This window comes from Pezoporus flaviventris, unplaced genomic scaffold (assembly GCF_033815535.1).
Source record: "Pezoporus flaviventris isolate CSIRO_AGI_PZ_B2104156 unplaced genomic scaffold, CSIRO_AGI_Pfla_v1 ptg000069l, whole genome shotgun sequence".
NCBI lineage: Eukaryota > Metazoa > Chordata > Aves > Psittaciformes > Psittacidae > Pezoporus > Pezoporus flaviventris.
In genome coordinates, this window is record NW_026892617.1 from 1,721,974 (window position 1) to 1,740,481 (window position 18,508).

The 18,508-nt window shown below is 46.3% G+C and overlaps 2 protein-coding genes and 1 long non-coding RNA gene across 3 annotated transcripts in view; 2 read left to right on the top strand and 1 right to left on the bottom strand.

Moving 5' to 3' along the window:
• ILRUN (inflammation and lipid regulator with UBA-like and NBR1-like domains) overlaps positions 1 to 12,962 on the bottom strand; it is a 30,584-nt gene extending 17,622 nt beyond the window's left edge. The window contains exon 1 of the mRNA XM_061471927.1: positions 12,681 to 12,962. Coding sequence (XP_061327911.1) covers positions 12,681 to 12,838 — 158 coding nt within the window. The 5' untranslated portion in view covers positions 12,839 to 12,962. The remainder of the gene's footprint in view (positions 1 to 12,680) is intronic.
• Positions 340 to 3,143, top strand: LOC133278791 (uncharacterized). Its single transcript, XR_009746691.1, has 2 exons — positions 340 to 1,551; positions 2,016 to 3,143. It is a non-coding gene; the product is annotated as an uncharacterized LOC133278791 (long non-coding RNA).
• A 666-nt stretch (positions 12,963 to 13,628) lies between the features above and the next one.
• Positions 13,629 to 18,022, top strand: SNRPC (small nuclear ribonucleoprotein polypeptide C). Its single transcript, XM_061471995.1, has 6 exons — positions 13,629 to 13,636; positions 13,937 to 13,979; positions 14,395 to 14,503; positions 15,841 to 15,930; positions 16,496 to 16,600; positions 17,645 to 18,022. Exons 1-6 carry the CDS (start codon positions 13,629 to 13,631, stop codon positions 17,767 to 17,769), a joined length of 480 nt encoding a protein of 159 aa, XP_061327979.1. The 3' UTR covers positions 17,770 to 18,022.
• The last annotated feature ends 486 nt before the right edge of the window (positions 18,023 to 18,508 follow it).

Genomic DNA, 18,508 nt, shown 5'->3' on the forward strand with positions numbered 1-18,508 from the left:
CCTTGTCACAGGGGACCGATAGTGTAGCAGCTAATAGCACTGGAGCTTGGGGCAGAGAGGGCAATAGCCCAATTAGGCAGTTCTGCTACAGAGGCACGTGGGAGAGAACCTAAACAACACTCGTACCAGTCGGGTGATCCATCAGAGTGACACAAGATAATGATGCTCTATTAACCACAGGAGTTCCCGACATCCTGCTAAAGTCTCCCAGCGCCCAACCAAAGCATTAGGAGACACTGGAGGAATATCCTGCACAATGTGGCCACAGCAACTGATCGGCAAATTCAGCAAACTAAGCCTTACGCCGAGATCTTTCACCATTACCACGGAACACTTTGATATGACAGGGAGGCAGAAGAGCCACCATGTAAGATTTCTATGTTTAGAACAATGAATTTCAGACCAGAAACCATTATTCAGCTTGAGCCATTTTTCTACTTAGGAGCATCAGGGCTATATTTAACCCAGCCAGCTCGGGCAAATGCTGCAGGAAGGGTGCATGTCACATTAGCTAGGAAATAGAGACAAATGCTCAGTTCTATGTCACCAACCGCTTGTTGCTTATACACTGCACAAGATTTACATAACTCCCAACAGGGCTGTGCCAAAAGACTCCTGTTCGCTCAACCAGCAAACACTACAATCTAGAGTTTAGGTTTCACTGGGGTGTCATCCTCTATTACAGCAAGACAAGGCAAAAGGCATTCTAAGAGCTACCAAAGACAGCAATACAGCTCTTTCTCTTCCTAATCCACTACTACATAAAGGTATTTTCAGACACACCACGACGTCTCGTGAGCTATGATTCTGAAATCAGTAGCAATGACATTTTATTGACATGACAGGGAAAAAAAAATTGAAGGTTCCAAGGGGAAGATTTCCACTGTAAGTCTTTGTAAGGCAGCCTGCACTGTTTGCTCGGCTGCAAGTACACTTCAAAAGGTAGTGGGCTATTTGTGCACACAGGCCCCGTGCCAACCCTCTTCCCCTCCCTGTGTCATATTTCATTGCTTGCTTCGCCATTGGGAAACAGCTCCAGTCCTCTGCAGCATCTAGTTAAAAACTAACTAAAGAGGAACACATGCTGAAAACCAGATTTGCTACCCTTTTGTGATCAGATATTCACAAACCCACCTTCCTGTTCCCACCACTTTGGACCAACATGAGGTGGGTTTTCTTTGGGGAGAGCCTTTTTTATGTTCGGATGTATCTTGGCCTTCCCACTAAAGAATTAAAAAGAAGCTTCCAGAAACTAAAGAGAAATTGAAAGCAGCAAGTCAGGATGACAAAGCAAATATGACTTAAGTTCATGTTTTTTGACACAGCCAACCCTAAGAGACAGCCACTGAGAGGCTGTACAGCACCACACTGCCACAATTAGCAAAGCCAGCAACAGATCACTGCGAGCTTTGTTTCCTCTCTTTGCAAGAGACAGTGCTCCCACCCCTCCCCTTATCCCAACATCCCCAAGTATCAGCCTGATAGTACTTTGCTTGAGAAAAATGAGTGCCATTTGCAAAGGCAAACTATTTGCAACCTGTTTATTTGCAGGTAAGTAGTACTCCCTGCCACTGCCTTCCTGCTAAAGGCACCACATTAGCAGAGTTTACAAGCAAAGGCAAGCATTCAGAGATGCTTCAAGGTCAAACAAACTCAGTACCCTGAAATTTGGCCCCCTTTAAAAAATATATATTTGTTTATATATATATATGATTTATTTCTTAGGCCTTTACCCTGCTGCCCCAGCTGTAATTGCATAGCACCAACTGCAGGCAGCGCAGGGACAGGAACAAAGTGCTAGATCTCTGAGAGGAGGGGATTATAATCGAAAGGCTTCTGCTTACACATTCATGCCCACTTTCTTTTACTCCTCGGTGTGACTTGCACCACACTACCCTTCTGCTCTCTGCCACATGAGATGAATTACTATTGTAAACCAAGTAACTTTGAAACTCGCAATGAGCACGCCAAATCCAGCCAGTGTAATTTACATGACTGATCTCTCCTAATTACAGGGATGGCGGTACATCTCTTGCTAACACAGCCCTTCAGGTGTCAGCCCTCCTTACCTTTCCTAAATTAAGCCATTTTTCCACTTTCAGAGCCGTCCTGGACTGCAGCACTCTGCAGCTCTGCCATACAGACAGAGCAGGTCTGACAGGATTTAAGCTCAAACTCCTGAGAAATGCCTGCAATCAGAAATCACTGAGCCTACTCAAAACCAACACAGTGCTCAACTCCAGTCCCAAGAGCAAGAGTCTGGAAAGAGAGAGGGGAGAAGGCAGCAAATAAAGGTTATAGCTCCATTTTATCAACCAGGTCCAGTCTAACTGTGGGTATCCCACTCCTCGCTCTCCAAGGGCATCCCATGATGCATCCGTGTCAAGTGCTTTTCCAAAAAGACTACCCCAAAGACAGAGAAAATGTTCTCTTTCAGTTCCTTTTCAGATCAATTCCTTCGCTCTGCTGCTTTGTTTCAAGCCTCAGGAGCTAAATTCAAAATAGTGAAGTTAAAACCTCTGCTAATAGCTCTGGAGACGTCCCTTAACAACTCTTAAGCGTTTGCAAAGAGCCATTCTTTCCCTTCCCAGCGTTTTTCCAAGCAGCCTTTTCTTATGTTAAACCAATATATTTAGATAGTAATTACTCGGGATTAACTGGGTCACCACGAAGTATTAAAATATAGAAGAAAATCTTCCAAACCAGTTGACAAACCAGAGCCTCTTTATACAACCCAACTGTTGTGCAAACAAAAAGCAATATACAAGTAATTGGAAATATTTTTTTATCCATGGAATCAGATTCCTTTTTAGAAGGAACCCAAGCACTGAGACTTACTCACCCCGGCCTGATGCAAAGCTAGGCAGATGCACAATCCCTAATCCTTCTGTTACCAATAAAACATGTGATTCTTTCAACATACAGAAGTTTAACATCTTGGATGGAAAGCAATACATACATATGAGACAAGGGACATCAGAGTCCTGCCAAACAGATACTCTCAAAATACGTAGAGGGAAAGGGAGCTGGAAGGGCTGTAACCTCCCCACTGGCTGCTCCACTGCCCCTCTGGTGTTCCTTACACAAGGAACCGTATTTGGGGTTTGTTTTCAATACAGCAGCTCAAAGGTCTGAACTCCAGAGACAAAAACCCCTTACGATGTGCAGATTGTCCAATGTATGTGATGACACAGAGGAATTCCACTCCAAAATAACGTTTGCAGTAGAAAGCAACAAAGAAAATTTGAACTAAGCTATAGGAATCTGTGAGTTTTCATTCACTGTCAAATTCTTTGATGAAAGAGCCAAAGATTTTTGTGAGTCAAAATTCCAATCACATCACAGGTTAAGCATGCAGATTTTGCCCTTACTAAGTCCTGCCCATTCCTACAGCACCTATCACCAGCTAACATTGCCCTGACCTGTCAGAAAAATCAAAGGCTGGACTCATCAGCGCAATACCGAGTTAGGCTTTGATTTAGCGTTTCACACAGGATGTAGCCCTTAGATCACATACAGACGGGAAGTAAAGGACATTTATTAGGTCAAGTAGAAAGCAGTTTGACAAATGGAGTCAGTCACTTTGCTGTGCAGAGCAACTGTAAAGATGTGAATGCCAAGTTACACTTCTCTCTCCCTGTGGAGGTCGGGGGGGGGGGGGGGGGGGAGAAGCCAGGCAGAGCCTCAGCTGCAATGTATGTCCTCAGCACTCACACGTGGTGCAATATTTTACCTGAGAAAAGCACCCCAGGTGTTAAGCCTGCTAGAAAAACGCAATGCAAAGCCTGAGCAGCAATAGAAAAGTACAATCAAATCTCAAGAACATAATATGTTTGGTAGAACACAGTGTACTCTTTCCATAACTGAATTCTCAACCTTTACAACCTTTCTCTTGTTCTCCGAATGCAGTATGTAACCACGGTAATACTCATAAGGTGTCTATTGTTAAAACCAGACAGAAATGTACAAAAGAAATAGTGCAGCAGATGGATAATTTCTCACTCCTAAATAATGGAATCTCTCTACATGATAGAGGTGGAAGAGACTAGAAACGCACATGGAGAACATCCAAATGAGACAATCCTAAATCCACTCTTTTTGCTTCTTAGTCTCTAGTATCCAATTTGGATTTTATTCACCTCAGCTACTAGGGAACTGCACTGATAACACTATGGGCTGGGACCCCTCAACCTGCTACCCCATTGCTCCTGAAACAGGAGACGCCTCCTTCAAAGGCTTAGAGAAAGCTGAAAGAGGTGGAAGAGATGTACTCGGTTACACCACAGGGAAGCACTTTTACCTGGAGTGTTCAATTCAAACGTTTTTCAACAGAGGTGACACATGGCAATTAAGTGGAAAGTCTCAAGATATTTTGAAGGATGGGAATTTTAATCAGTGAACAGCTTTCAACAGACATCATTTTAAAACGCAAAATGTGCGTATCAGTTATCTTCATTCTTGACCTCTCTTACGGTAAACCATGAGGTTAGGAAACTACCTTAGATGATCCGAAAGGGATTGTCTTTATGCTAAACTTACACAGCTAAAGGTTGGGGGGAAAGCTGGTTGATTCAAAGCTTATGTATTTTCTCACATGAAGCTGCAGAAAAACACTTCATTGTCTTAGCTGAAAACAGTCAGTTCCAAACACAAGTGGGATGCTCCAGGAAGACAACAGAAACCTGCTGTGACCAGAAGCAATACTGTGTTCTCTGCAGGGGCTGCACAAGCAAAGAAACGGAGAGGCCACAGAAGACAGACACCATTTTCAGCACACCCCAAAACCACCAAAGGAAATAAACTTTCCTTGAGCAGGCTTTTCTACACATGCAGACACACACCCCAGCAGTCGACTGTTATCACGGTGCCTGCACTTGGCTAAACAACAGCAAGCAGTCTCAGGACAGAATCACCAGGACACCGCCATAAGCACAAGTCCCCGCAGCCATCCCCAGCAGCTGAACCCTCCTCAAGCAGGTGGTCAGGAGCTTTAAATGTGGGGTGAAATATGTTGAGAATGTCACAGCAGGAGATGCTCTCTGCTTGCTGCCATCGAACACAGGCAACAGCTCTTCCCATGGAAAGTAACCAAGAGCTGCCAGGACTCGAGATTCTGCAACTGCTAATTCCTCAGTACAAACTATGTCACCAATCTATAATTGTATGCATTAAAATAAAGGGGGATTAAGCTACAGAAACTGTCTGAGAACAAGTTGAAGCATGTAAGGCAGTCTAGCTGGACTAAAATAATACTGTACCCAATTCCTTCTGTTCCAGTTGTCTGCTGACATTCCCATTTCACATGCATCACTTTATTAAGCGTTTTGTAACTTGGAGCGTAGCGCAATTACAGTGTGTTCCATGGTTAAAAGATGATGTATTTCAAGTCTAAATTCCAGTCAAAATAATCAAGTCAAATCACTGGGTTGTTAAGGGGGTTTTACTGCATTAGGCAAAAGCTGCCCCAAAATCGTTTTCCAATTGTTTAATTCTATAATTTTGTTATTTTTAGTAGCATCAGGAGACAGTTGTGGACACCAGAGATGCAAGAGTCTACATTAGTTATATATATTATATACCTTTACTTACAGGTGATATGATTATATAATGTAGTAAGAGACATCCACTATGCTTTCAGTTAACCACAACAGATTTAACAGTTTTTCTGCTCCCCACCATAGGCTGCAGATACCCCACATACACAGTGCTTTGCAGCAGCCATAGCTCAGGCACTGCTGGCCTGTTCTAACATTCTGGAAACAGCACCTCAAGAACTACTAAACCTGTTTCTACAGTGTCTTTTCTACCTGTAAGGACATCAGTGCATCAATTGCTTTGGAGTAAGAATGTCATTAAGTTTAAATCCTCTTCTTCCTTCTTTCCTTCTACCTAATTCAAAACCCAAATGATGTTTTAAACCAAGTGCTTTCCCCTTCTCACCAGATTCAATTCAATTGGTCACCACCTAGAAATATTAATCTCATCATATTAAGATCTACGTTTCTTAAAAAAATTAAAAAAAATCAACTTTCCTGTATACGGAGACACATAAAGCCATAGAGAACATAAAAGACCCTCTTGTTTTGTCACCTAATTCAGGAAGAAGAGAAGCAAAATAACATGACATCCCAGCCACTGTTGTCACTTCCCTAACAGATGCCTAGATGAGCACTGAGCTGAGCCAAAGAAGTTTCCAGGAAAGGAGGAGGACTGACTTGGAAGATCAGGTCTCAGGTTTCCTGTGTCCTCCATGACACAAGGATTCCCCCCACTACTCTTTCAAAAGGAAAGGTGTGTTAAAACTAAGCTGGAGACTACACCGAAGAGTGGGAAAGTTCTCCTCCGAAGTCACAGAGTCCCACAGACTGAGACAAAGAGTAAACAAGAGGTGGCCAGCAGAAACTGCTGGACCTCTAAGGTAAAGACACACACCACAGCTCCTTGCTCACAATGACATAATCACTTCTGTGGCAGATCGAACAATGCCAGTATCAACATGAAAGAAGAGTTTACATTCCACAGTCCAGGGAATCAATTTCATCTACAGAATTATATAAAAGCTGTTTTCATCTAAGATACCAACTAAATTATTTGGGGGTTGCTAGTGTTTAAGTAAGGGTTGCAATAAAAACGCAGCCATTTTAATGGCAGCAGTTCCTTATCGTGAACCCCCTCTACCAGAGCAACCACACTGTAGAGCCACACTGTCATCAGTCAAACTGGCTTTTGATACAACCCCACAATCAAAGGTTTCATGGTGCAGATAAGGCCCCACATGCCACTTCAATATTCATACCCTGACAGGTTATGCTTAAACCTTTACAGCTGCACAGTCTCACTTGGCATGTCCTTGTATTTGCCTTTTATCTGTGCTTTATCCATACATCTTTGAAACATAACGCACAACTACTTGAAGACTGGAACGATACCATTCCATCGGATGCCTGGTATATTGTATCAGCAAACCCTTTCAACATAGAAAGGGCAGGAAGGCCAAGGGTGTTGAGGTGAAGAATCATCAAATCACATGCGAGGTCCAATCAGGTTGGAAGGGACCTCAAGGACCATTCCGGTCCAACCTTAATTGACAAAGAACCGCCTTCCCTCACACAGGTCCTATGTTTTGCCCATCATGTGGTAATCTGAATGTGTCTGATCTGAGACAGAGCATTTCAAACCCAAGTTCTTCCTGACACACACTTGGAGAGCTTCTTTGCAAAAGCAGTCCATAAAAGCTGTTAATGGAGGACATCTGCATGCTTTTTTCCCTTTTAAATGGCAGCTCTGCAAACACCTGCAAGGTTACAAATCAAGACCAGGAACCAGTCTTACCCACTGTGGGAAATGCATCATAGGCACGTGAATTCATTATTCCAAGACTGTTGTGTTAAATTCTGTCTTACTCAAACATACTGCAAGTAATTATATAGCACCCATACTCCAGCACTGGTATCAAGTGTAACTAGACACGCTTTCACTCACAGACCAAAGTTTTATTTAAAGCAGCATCCTATAATCCTTGCTGGAAGGCAAAACAAACACTTAAAGAAATTAAAATAAGCTAAAACATGTCTTTAGACTCTCAGGCAAGTACATCCACTTCTGGGCAATATAGGGGCTTCATCTGATATAAAGAATTTAAACAGCCCCCCCCCAGATGAAACCAGGCATTTATAAGGTAACTGAGTCTTGTTAATAATATTGTGCCTGTTCTCCAAGACGAATAAAGCACGTGCACAATGTTGGATACATTTTCCTTGCTACACTCCAAAATTGCAGATTCCTAATGTAAAAATCACTATCACCACTAGTTACTCCCTATCTCACCTTAGTTCCCCTCATTCCTACATACACAAATGCCCTACACCTTACACAATATAGAAAGAGGTCTTAACAGCAGATCTCTGTCGTATTTTCAGAGATAAACTTGTGAGTATTCAGAGTTAAACCATGATACATCTGCAGAGTCTTCTAAATGCATGAAAAAACTGAGGACCTCCAGAAGAGCTCTGACCTTACAAATAATGACCTCTCACCAGAGAGCTAGATCAAAAAAAGCAACAATAAAACATGCCCCCCTCTTCCCCCCCCGAAATCTTCATTATGTGACACATTTCTATGAAATATCACACCTAGCAGACTACTAAAACCTCAGCTTTCTAAACAAAAGAGAATGTAAAGAAATATTTACACGTAAATTACTGAAACAGATCTACAAACTAGGAATCCCTTCACAGCCAACTGTGCTGAAACCTGGATTTTAAATCCAGCACCACTAGCTACTTCAAATCAAATTAATTCAGTTTCTCACAGAAGAATCTTCAAGCCTCACGCTGCAGCCTCTCTCCCTCTAAGCTACTGTACTCCCCAGCTGAAAATAAAGAAAATAACCCCTCTTCCTTGTCAGAATACAATTTCCAGACTGGTTTTAGAGGAATCTGATGACTTTCACAAACTAAGCTTTAACTGAGCGTCAACAAAAATAAAACACACATTCTGTGCAGAGTTTCTTCTGCTCTTCCATTTATACTAGTCCATTCCAGCTCAAAACCAGTCAGGGCTGGGCCTGAGCTCCAGAAACTGTTTTGCAAGTGTTTTCAGGAAGCCCATTCTGCCCTTGCACCATCTATCCAGAGACCTACAACCAGTGTTGTGTTAGGAAGCCTGTGAGGAAGTATTTTGGCACAGGCTCATTCAGCACTGTCTGTCCTGAACAATTTGTATTTTTAAAACATTCCCACAAAGGGCTTTCAATAGGAGTTTCTTAGGTAGGTAACCTGAGTCCAGACTGAAGTTTAGACGAGTTCCGGGCCATGCTATCACGTAACACTGAGAAGCTGTGGTCAACAGGTGGAACTTTATCACAAAACACTCTTAAGAGCCCCCTCCCTCAAACCTGCCGGGCTGGATGTGCTGCAGGGTGCAGGCTCCTGCATGGCCTAACATCTGGAAGGAGGAAAGGAACAGGCAGAGTTAATTAAACATACCATTTAATGGAGGTGGAATTTTATCCCAGCAAAATGTCCTCCCAACTACGCTGCTTGGGTTTGCCTCCCAAGGAACAAATGTCTTGGTGCCAAAGCATCTTTTGGAGAAGTTCGCTTTTGGTTTTAGGCCAAAACATGAAAGCTCAACCTCACTCTCTAAAGCCTCACAACTTCTAATGAAAGATAAGTAAATAAACAGTAAACAGGGACAATGGGGGCAGCCATTAAAGCATGAACAGCCCTTGCTCTCAGAAAGGGCAAAGAAAGCTAAGAAGTTATAACAGCCTACAAAGGGAACTCACAGTGCCATTAAAAAGAAGCAGAACTCTAGGAAACGTGTTTAATAAACAACAGGGGAAAAAGACAAGTCCAAGTGTTTAACTTGCATTCCTTGAAGGTCTAGGAACAGTCTCAAACTGAGGTCCTACCTGAAGCATTTTTGCAATATTGTTAATAAAACCAGTTGGCAGTTCTTTAGTAGGGTCCTAAATCTGCCAGAACTTGGAAAGCACATTGAGCAATTGCAGGCGAACGAGGGCAATGGGCAGACTTTTCAAGGCTACTGACAAATATCTCTATTGCTCCACAATCAACCTCTATGTTCCCCCCCCCCCCCCCCCAAATTGGCTGAAGGAGCTATTTTAATTCTGCTATTCCAGCAGGAATATTAAAGTGCAAATTCACTTTAAATAAACACAATTACTAACGATACTATTGGAAATGTTATTGCAAAACACATTACAGCTCAGATTATCTACTACATCGTATGTAAAAGGCATGCAACAGGGAAGTAACTTCAGGTCTGGAGACTACACAATTCCTGCCAAAGAGCAGCTTGCCACACTCGTGAAAACCCTCTAGTGAGAATTACTTATGGCTCTGTTAATTAACCAGTACCTGGACATGGCTAAAAAGAACCCTATCTGCCAAGTAAGTGCACTTCTCTTGCCCCTGCTGTGAGCTCCCTCACCATTTCCTGCAGATGAACATTAATCCTGATGCGGAAAGAGGGTGAAGGGATCATTGCTGCAGGAAAGTGCCGTGCCTTTAACAAAAGGAAAACTGACTTCACAGAATCGCAGAATGGGTTGTGTTGGAAGGGACCTTAAAGCTCATCGAGCTCCAACCCCTGCCACGGGCAGGGACCCCTTCCACTAGAGCAGCTTGCTCCAAGCCCCTGTGTCCAACCTGGCCTTGAACACTGCCAGGGATGGGGCAGCCACAGCTTCTCTGGGCACCCTGTGCCAGCGCCTCAGCACCCTCCCAGGGAAGAGCTTCTGCCTAAGAGCTCATCTCAGTCTCCCCTCTGGCAGGTTAAAGCCATTCCCCTTGGCCTGTCCCTTGTGTAAAGTCCCTCTCCAACAACCTGACCATCTCATTGAGACAATTTTTTGGCAGGACAGAACAGTGATAGAAGATTCCAACTCTAATTCTAGGCCACAAAACCCAAGCCTAATAGGCCACTAGTTAACATCACCTGGGGCACCGTAGATCACACAGGATCCCCCAACACGGTAAAGGTGTCTCTAGAAAAGGAAAACGTGTCTGCATTGCACCTTTTTATAATGACCCAGAGCAGGGTTAGTACATTCAGGCAAACAAGAAGAGGTGGGAGGGGGAGAACTGAACAGAAACACAGCAGCAGAGCTGTACAAACCCCGGCACAACCAACCATACCACAGGTCAGGAAAGCAATGCCCTGGCAAGAACATATGAGCAAACGGAGCAGCACCTGTCAGCATACCCAGCCCTGCTCCCTGCTGCTCAAAGGTTAAACTCTCACAGGCTTTAAGCCCCTCTAAGGGTAATCAGGCTCAAGCCGACACTAATTTTCATCTACTCTTGTCTACATCACACCAATTTAACAGACATCCTTTTTACACACCCCCATTCATCTAGAAGGCTTATCAACTTACACTAAAACACCTGAAAACGTGTGATTTTAGAACCAAACTACCCAGTGAAGTTGGGAAATTAAAGCCAGTTTGATCACTTCAGGTTTTCCTCAACTGTAACTAAAAAGCCATTGGTTGTAAGACTGTATGCTGCCACTTCGAAATGAAAGTGAATACTCCTGAAAGAGCTTCTTCAGCACAAACCAGGAATAATACAGTTATACACATTATGTTCACAAGTAATTTTCAGGTTCAGCTCTGCTTTTTGCTGTCCCCCAGAACATTACAAAAGAAAACCCAGTATTACACTGCAGTGCTGGGAATTTGAGTCATCTCATCCACACATGCATGAAGCATCCTCTACTGTGAGCTACTTCTCCAAAGCAAACTCCTGAACTCCTCGAAGGAGACCTTCTTTTGCACTGTATCACAACGCACACAGTATTATCTACTAGTCCCTTACCTCCTCTGCAGATGCAGATTACCAATATAATTCAATAGAGAGCTGCAGAAGGAGGAAAAGATGAAAGGAAAAATGTAAAGAGTCTTCTTACTGTTTATTAGTTCAACAACTCCACACAAGTTCTTTCCCCCAACTGTTGATATCAAGACCTTCGCTTGCAATTCAAGTTGCAAACCTGAGGTTTCTGGGGTTTTGATGTGATACCACTAAGAAAAACCAGTAAGTACAACTTAGCTAAGCAATCTCTGTTAACAACACCCGAACCTACACGACATCAATGCTATTAGAAATGGTTTAAAAGATACAAGTGCAATAACAAGTCAGACCCCACAATTCACACAGTGGCAATTTCACAACATTGTGTCACTGGGCTCACCACACCACTCACACTCGGGGCTTCCGTTCTTCACCATTATATACTGCCTATTTCCAACGTTTTTCCTGGTGCTGCAGCTTCCCTCATAACTTGTACCTGGTTTTTCTACTCCCTAGGGTAGTCACAGAGCTTTTACAGAGCCACAACATGCAACAAAAGCCAGAGCATTAACAGAACCTTTTTGCCAACAGATGCTAACGTTTAACCAAACACCTAGCTAACTCTCCTCACTGAGAAGTTCTTGACCGTGGAAGCTTTAAGACTTCCATAGGGCCTTTAAACCACGGTCTTCCCTCCTTCCAAAGCCTGCTTCAGTGTCCAGGGCACCATAAACCACCCCTAGAGGATCCAGCTCATCCTCCCGCTCAGCAAGTAAAGCGCCCTTTAAGAGTATCTGGGTTCACTGGATCACATGCCCCCTCTTCCTATCAATTAGTCACTCTTTAACAGCTTCACAGCCCTTTGACCGACGAGCTCCTGGAGCTGGCAAAATCACAACCCCGAGCTGCTGGGGAGGCGAACCCAGGCTCCTCCTCACTCCTGTCCGGCTCCTCTCCACCTCTTCCTCCGCGCTGCCATGATAGCTCCCTCCTCACCACACACACACACCCCCCCGGCCGTTTGCACCGCCACCGCCGACCCCGGGGAAGGGAAGGGGAGGGGAGGGGAGGAGAACAGGGGCCCCGCACTAAACACCGCCTTCCCCCCTTCACCGCGGCTCCCCGTCGTCCCCCCGTCCCCAGTCCCCGCAGCGGAGCGCCGCGGGCGCCGGGACGGCCCTGCCACCCCTCAGAGGCGGCCGGCGGCCTCCCAAGGCTCCCCTCACAGCCCCCGCGGGGCGAGCGGCCCTCCCGCCCTTCCCCTCCGCCGCCTCAGGGCCGGCGGCCTCTCTCCGCTCGCCTCAGAGGCCCCGCCGCCCCTCAGGTCCCCCCCCCGGCCCCGCTCGCGGCCCGCCGCACCAGTTGGTCATGTCGAGGAAGAAGGCGCAGCCGGCGGGGCTGAGCTGGAAGCCGAGCAGTCGCTGGAACTCGCCGATCAGCACGTCCTTGTCGGTGGTGCCCAGGCAGCTGAACTTCTGCATCAGCTCCGCGTCCAGATCCACGTCCATGCCCTCCATGGCGCTCGGCGGGCCCCGCCGCCCCGGGGCCGCCCCGCTGCCGCCGCCGCCGCCGCCGCCGCCTCAGCGCCGCATGGGGCCGGAGGGGAGCGCGGGCACGCCGGGGGGGTTGGGGGGGGGGGGAAGAAGGAGGAGGGGGCGCGGGCGACGCCAGCCGCTGCCCGGCACTACGCAGGCGCCGCTCCGCCTCGCGCTCGGGGCACGCGGTCTGTGACGCAAGCACGCTGGCGCCCTCAGCGGAAGGAGAGCCGCAAGGGCAGGGGCGGGGGCGCTGCGTCACGGGAGCGCGCGGGACGCTCGCGCCCATATATGGAGTGTTTATGTATGCAAATGAGCCCGCGGGAGGGCGGGCTCTGTGACGTCACGTGGCGCCAGCAGAACTCGACGCAGCTGGGGGGGGGGGGGGAGCCCCCAACCCAATGACGCTTTTCCCGCCATTTCCATCGCCGCGGGGCGCGCGCTCGGTGGCTCCGTGACCGGTGAGCTCTGGGTGTCTCAGAGACACCAAAGGCGCCGGTTCTCGCCCCGCCAGCACCGGGGGGGGAGCACCGCCTGCTGCGCACAACCGATGCAAACAACCCCCGGGGGGCTCCTACCGAGCCCGCTGCGCCACCAGGAGGCTCCGCCCGAGCACGGCCCCGCTCTGACGTAGCGTTACAGGCGGCTTGGGCTCGGCCCCGCCCTGCGCAGCCGCCGTGGTGCTACGGGAGCCGTCGGAGGTCAAGCGGCGGAAGGTGTCGCTGTGTGATCGCGTCACTTCCTGGCGGTGCCGGTGGCGGCGGGGAGCGTCATGCCGAAGTGAGCGCGGAGGGGCCTGAGGGGACGGGGCAGGGCGGACCGGGCGGGGAGGGGGGCGAGCCCCGCCGCTCTGGTTCGGCTCTGGTTCGGCTCTGGTTCGGCTCTGGTTCGGCTCTGGTTCGGCTCTGGTTCGGCTCTGGTTCGGCTCTGGTTCGGCTCTGGTTCGGCTCTGGTTCGGCTCTGGTTCAGGGCTGGGAAGGGCGGAGGATGGAGCGCGGTGCCGGGTGCGGGCTGGGCCGTGGTGGCGGGGGATGTTGGGGTTTAATCCTCACAGCGAAACAGCGAGTTTTCCCTTTTCAGGTTTTATTGTGATTACTGCGATACATACCTCACCCATGACTCGGTAAGTCCTGTGTTAACTGCTCTGTTGTATCAAGAGCCTTTAAAGACACCTTATATAAGGTTACCTGAAGTAACCTGGTGTCCTGCCTTGTTATATCTTATGTTCCTTCTAAAAAGAACCAGACTGGTGTCACCAGCTTTCAACATTTGTGGGCAGCCAGTGGTCATGGCTGCCTGTGAGTCCTGCAGTGAGTGACTAGGATGAAGCTGGCTGTTAGAGCATCCTCTTTCACTTAAATTGGAGTTTCAACGCTTAAGAGTTTATACGTAGAGTTTTTGCACGTTGCCCATCCTCTGGCTGGGCGCAAAATCCAACCTGGTTCATGCTGATGAATTGTGTATGTTTAAAGTTATGCATTTCCCAGTAAACTTTGGTTTTCTGTGATATTGTGTAAGCTTTACATGATCTTTCTTAGCCCTCCGTGAGAAAAACCCACTGCAGTGGCCGAAAACACAAAGAGAATGTGAAAGACTACTATCAAAAATGGATGGAGGAGCAAGCTCAGAGCCTGATTGACAAAACAAGTAAGGCCAATCTTTCTGGAACCCTGGATTGCATCCCCTTTACCTCCTCTGTTGTACCTCTAGCTGCTTTTCTTCTGTGCTGATTCTTGTGGTGAGTCTTTGCTCTGTGAATCGTGCGCAAAAAAACTTCCCTTAGAACCTGAATTTTGAACTTATTGGAGTGTGGCTTCCACCAAAGACGCCAGGGGCTCAGCCCAAGGGGTCATTGGGAGCAGGCACCGCCTTAGTGTGGTTGAGAGGGCGGCAGACACTACCTACTGCTGCTAATAGTGTCCTAAAGGGTCACATAACATGGTTTTGCTCTTTGGTAATAGCATGTTTATAGAAAGAGCCCAAATCAGAAATCTAAAAAATAGGAAAACGGACATTAAAATGTGTGGACTCTTGCCCTTTTTTATTTTAAAACATAGTTTCTTGCCCTCAGTTCCCTGAGATATTGATTCCCTTCCCCTGCTGTTGAAAGCAAGAATATAAATAAAGTGTGAAGTGTTTCTTCTGTCAGTTTATAGAATTCTTTTCTTCTTGCTTGTTCTCTGAATAATGGTCCTTTTCTTCATGAAAAGGAATACAAGTGCCAGGTTAACCTTATGGCAACTTTATTTAGATTGTAGAATCAGAGACCCAGTTGGAGGCGCCCATAAGGATCTTTGAGCCCAACCTCCTGCTTCTCACAAGAATACCTAAAACTAAACTATATGACTAAAGAGTGTCCTTCAGATGCTCCTTGTACTCTGGCAGGCTTGGTGCCATGGCCACTTCCCTGGAGAGCCCATTCCAGGGACTGACCACCCTCAGCAAAAGCCTTTTCCTGACGCACAGTCTGCGCTTCCCTGGCGCAGCCTCATTCATTGTGCCCATTCTCAATTTCACATCTTTTGCCTTCCTTCTAGTCAATTCCAGTCTCTTGAATTTCTTCTTTTCCCTTTCACGAATGACGTTTTTCATGCTTTTTGTCACCTACTTAAGTCACTGCTAATTAGGATTTTCATGTCTTTACTGATTCCAGTTGAAAGCTGCAGCTGAAAATCACGAGATGTATTTTTTTTGTAGCACCCGCCTTCCTGTTAGGTGTGTGAAACCCATCAAGGAGCTGTCTAGTCTCAGCTGGAGTAATTACTGTAATAATTGTCTTCAAGAATATCAGGTGTTTCCGCAGCATAAACCAGGGATTTGTTCCAGAGTTAGAACAACTGAGCACGCAGCATGACGTGAAGTATGCTCTGACCGCGTGGCATGCGAAGGACGATTGGCGCAGGAGCTTCCTCAGCCTAGTAACTGGCTTTTCTCCTGGGATTCTTTCTTTCCCCCTTTTTCTTTTCTTTTCCCCCCCAATGTAGCGGCTGCCTTCCAGCAAGGAAAAATCCCACCTACCCCGTTCTCGGCACCACCTCCCGCAGGAGCCATGATACCACCTCCTCCCAGCATCCGTAAGTCTGCACTGCACAGGTTTTGACAGGGCTGGCAGCAGTGTTGCCTGTTTCCTGGACTTGTAGAGAAGAGTCCTTTTAGCTTGGAATCAAGCTAAGATGTTTTGAGCTTGTGAATACCAAAATGTAAGTGAATGTTTTGTCAGAGTCTCTCAGCAACCATCTTAAGCTTTATTTTGTCTTATTTTAGTACTTTAGTTAGGCACATTAATAGAAATATTGTGCCTCCTTGTTTTGTTTTTTAAATAGAATAGGATTGATAATGTTCTTTTGTGCTTCAGCTGACACATGGCTGAGCTCTTTCTTCAAAGTCCTGCTGTTGGCAGCAGTAGCCACCTGCATTAGGTATGCAAAGGTGGCAGTAACAGCTTGCATACGCTTCCTCCAGTTCACTTTTTGGCACCTGAAGTCAGAGTTGAATCTGAAAATGATGGCAGGCAGTTGTAAAAGAACCTGAGACGCTTCAGTTACTAAAATGTCCCGTGAAGTTAAACTACTTCGCGTTGCATGTTGTCGATGAAAGTGAAAGCAGCCAGATGTGTAACTGATCTGTGTATCTGTTCAGCTGGCCCCCCGAGACCCGGCATGATGCCGGCCCCTCATATGGGTGGGCCACCAATGATGCCAATGATGGGCCCACCCCCACCAGGAATGATGCCAGTTGGACCTGGTAAGTCTGGGTACAGGTAAATCCCCAGCTATGGTACTGTGCGCTCTGGTTTTGCAGGGTGTTTGGGTTGTGGGTTTTGTCCAGCTGGGCAATAGAGAGATGTCAGAAGACCTCAGCTGCGGTGTTTGGGTGCTAGCTGTAGTGACACACTGGTTTATAGCTTGTGTCACTTCAGAGATCGTATTCGACACAGCATAGATGGACAGCCCTGAGTGTCAGGCTGTAGAAGTAGTTCAGTTTCCATGTACTATACACACACATTGGATCCATTATCCTCTGTGTGTTAAGGCATAAAGTAGTCTTACAACTGTTAATTTATGTTGCTTTATGACTTGTTGAAAGTGACTGTTTCCCTGTACAGCTGAAACTGTGTAGCTTTTCTACCTCAAGTTTTAGCAGTACAGCCTGTAATTGCTCAGGAATTCAGTTTGTCATGCACAAGGGCTGCACTTCACTAAATGAATTTTAATCTTTACAATGTCTCAAGATAATGTGTTTTAGAGAAATAATATTTTCCTCCTGAACAGTAACTGCAAACAAAAATGTCTTTGGTCCATTCTCCTTTTGAGCTTCCCTGCATTGGAAGAGGACATCTTACTGAAGCAGTTAACTGGAATAAATCTAAAAGAACACACAACGCTCTAAAAGCAGCAAAGTGTCTCCCGTGGTTGCCTTGCTGGTGGAAACTGTTCTTTAAGTGCTTTTTTAAAGGCACAGAAAATGTGCATAATGTGCTATCATTAAGCAGCATAGTGGCTTCCAAATGCGCTTTCCAATTCAGTGATTAATCCAACATCTTTTTGAGTGGCTGAAAATAACTTATCAGTGGGTATTGTCAGAAGTGGCCATATAACCCGGGACCTGGTTCTTCCACTTGCTAATACCCCTCAGGGAAACATAATCCAGCTTCCAGATCTAAGCTTACACACCTGTAAAGGGGAAGTTCCCTGGAGGGTTGGGGGCGAACCTGCACGTGTATTGACATGACTGGGTAGTTGCTACTCCTAAGAGCTCTTCTGTGACATCTTCTCTTTCCCCTTGTAGCTCCGGGGATGAGGCCACCAATGGGTGGACACATGCCAATGATGCCAGGGCCCCCAATGATGAGACCACCCTCCAGACCCATGATGGTGCCAACCAGGCCAGGAATGACCCGTCCAGACAGATAAAGGTGGAAATGGAGTTGCCTTTTCATTTTCATATTGTGATCTTCTGTATGATAAAATACCACAGACCTCTGTTTCTAAGGTTTTGTAATAAAATAGCATGTATAAGAGATGTGCTGTTGCTGCAGCTTGCAGGTGGTTTGGCCTACATCCTGCTGCACACTGGACGGATGCTTTTTGGTTCTCTTCCCCCCCCTTTTGAATCTTAAAACACAACAATAAAGTATTGATGCTGGTTTACATGTAGAGAATGTGAGCCTTGCTCTGTGTGGTGTTTCTGCCTGGCAGAAAGAGATGTTGGTTTTCTTTGTTCCCTACCTGTCTTGTGTAGAATTTTCCCTGTTTTTACCTCCTCAGTTCTTAGGTGGTCTCTTTTCCATGTCACACCCCTCCACAGATGTGTTGCCATCAGCATTTTGAACTCTTGTTTCAAAACAAATGCCCATGTTTTTAAATAAAACCCAAAGTGACCCAAGGCTGGTATCTCTGCCTGGTGAGACTGCAAGGTTAAGTGACTTCCCTAGACAGAATAGGGGGAATTTAGTAAAATGTTGATTCTCCACTGAGGGAAGCAAAGAGCTGCAGTTAAAATGCTGCTTCTTACAGTAATTGTTCTGATACTGCCAAACGTATTTCTGCTTTTCTGTTGTTACTGGGACATATGTGTGGACACATAGAATTATGTTACTGGAGCTGTTCAGTCAGTAGTTATTGACACTCTGCTCCCTCCTTAGCATGAGGG

Coding starts and splice junctions, on each gene's coding strand:
- SNRPC (XM_061471995.1), top strand. Junction 13,980..14,394: donor CATACCTCACCCATGACTCG/GTAAGTCCTGTG, acceptor GATCTTTCTTAG/CCCTCCGTGAGAAAAACCCA. Junction 15,931..16,495: donor ACCACCTCCTCCCAGCATCC/GTAAGTCTGCAC, acceptor GTATCTGTTCAG/CTGGCCCCCCGAGACCCGGC.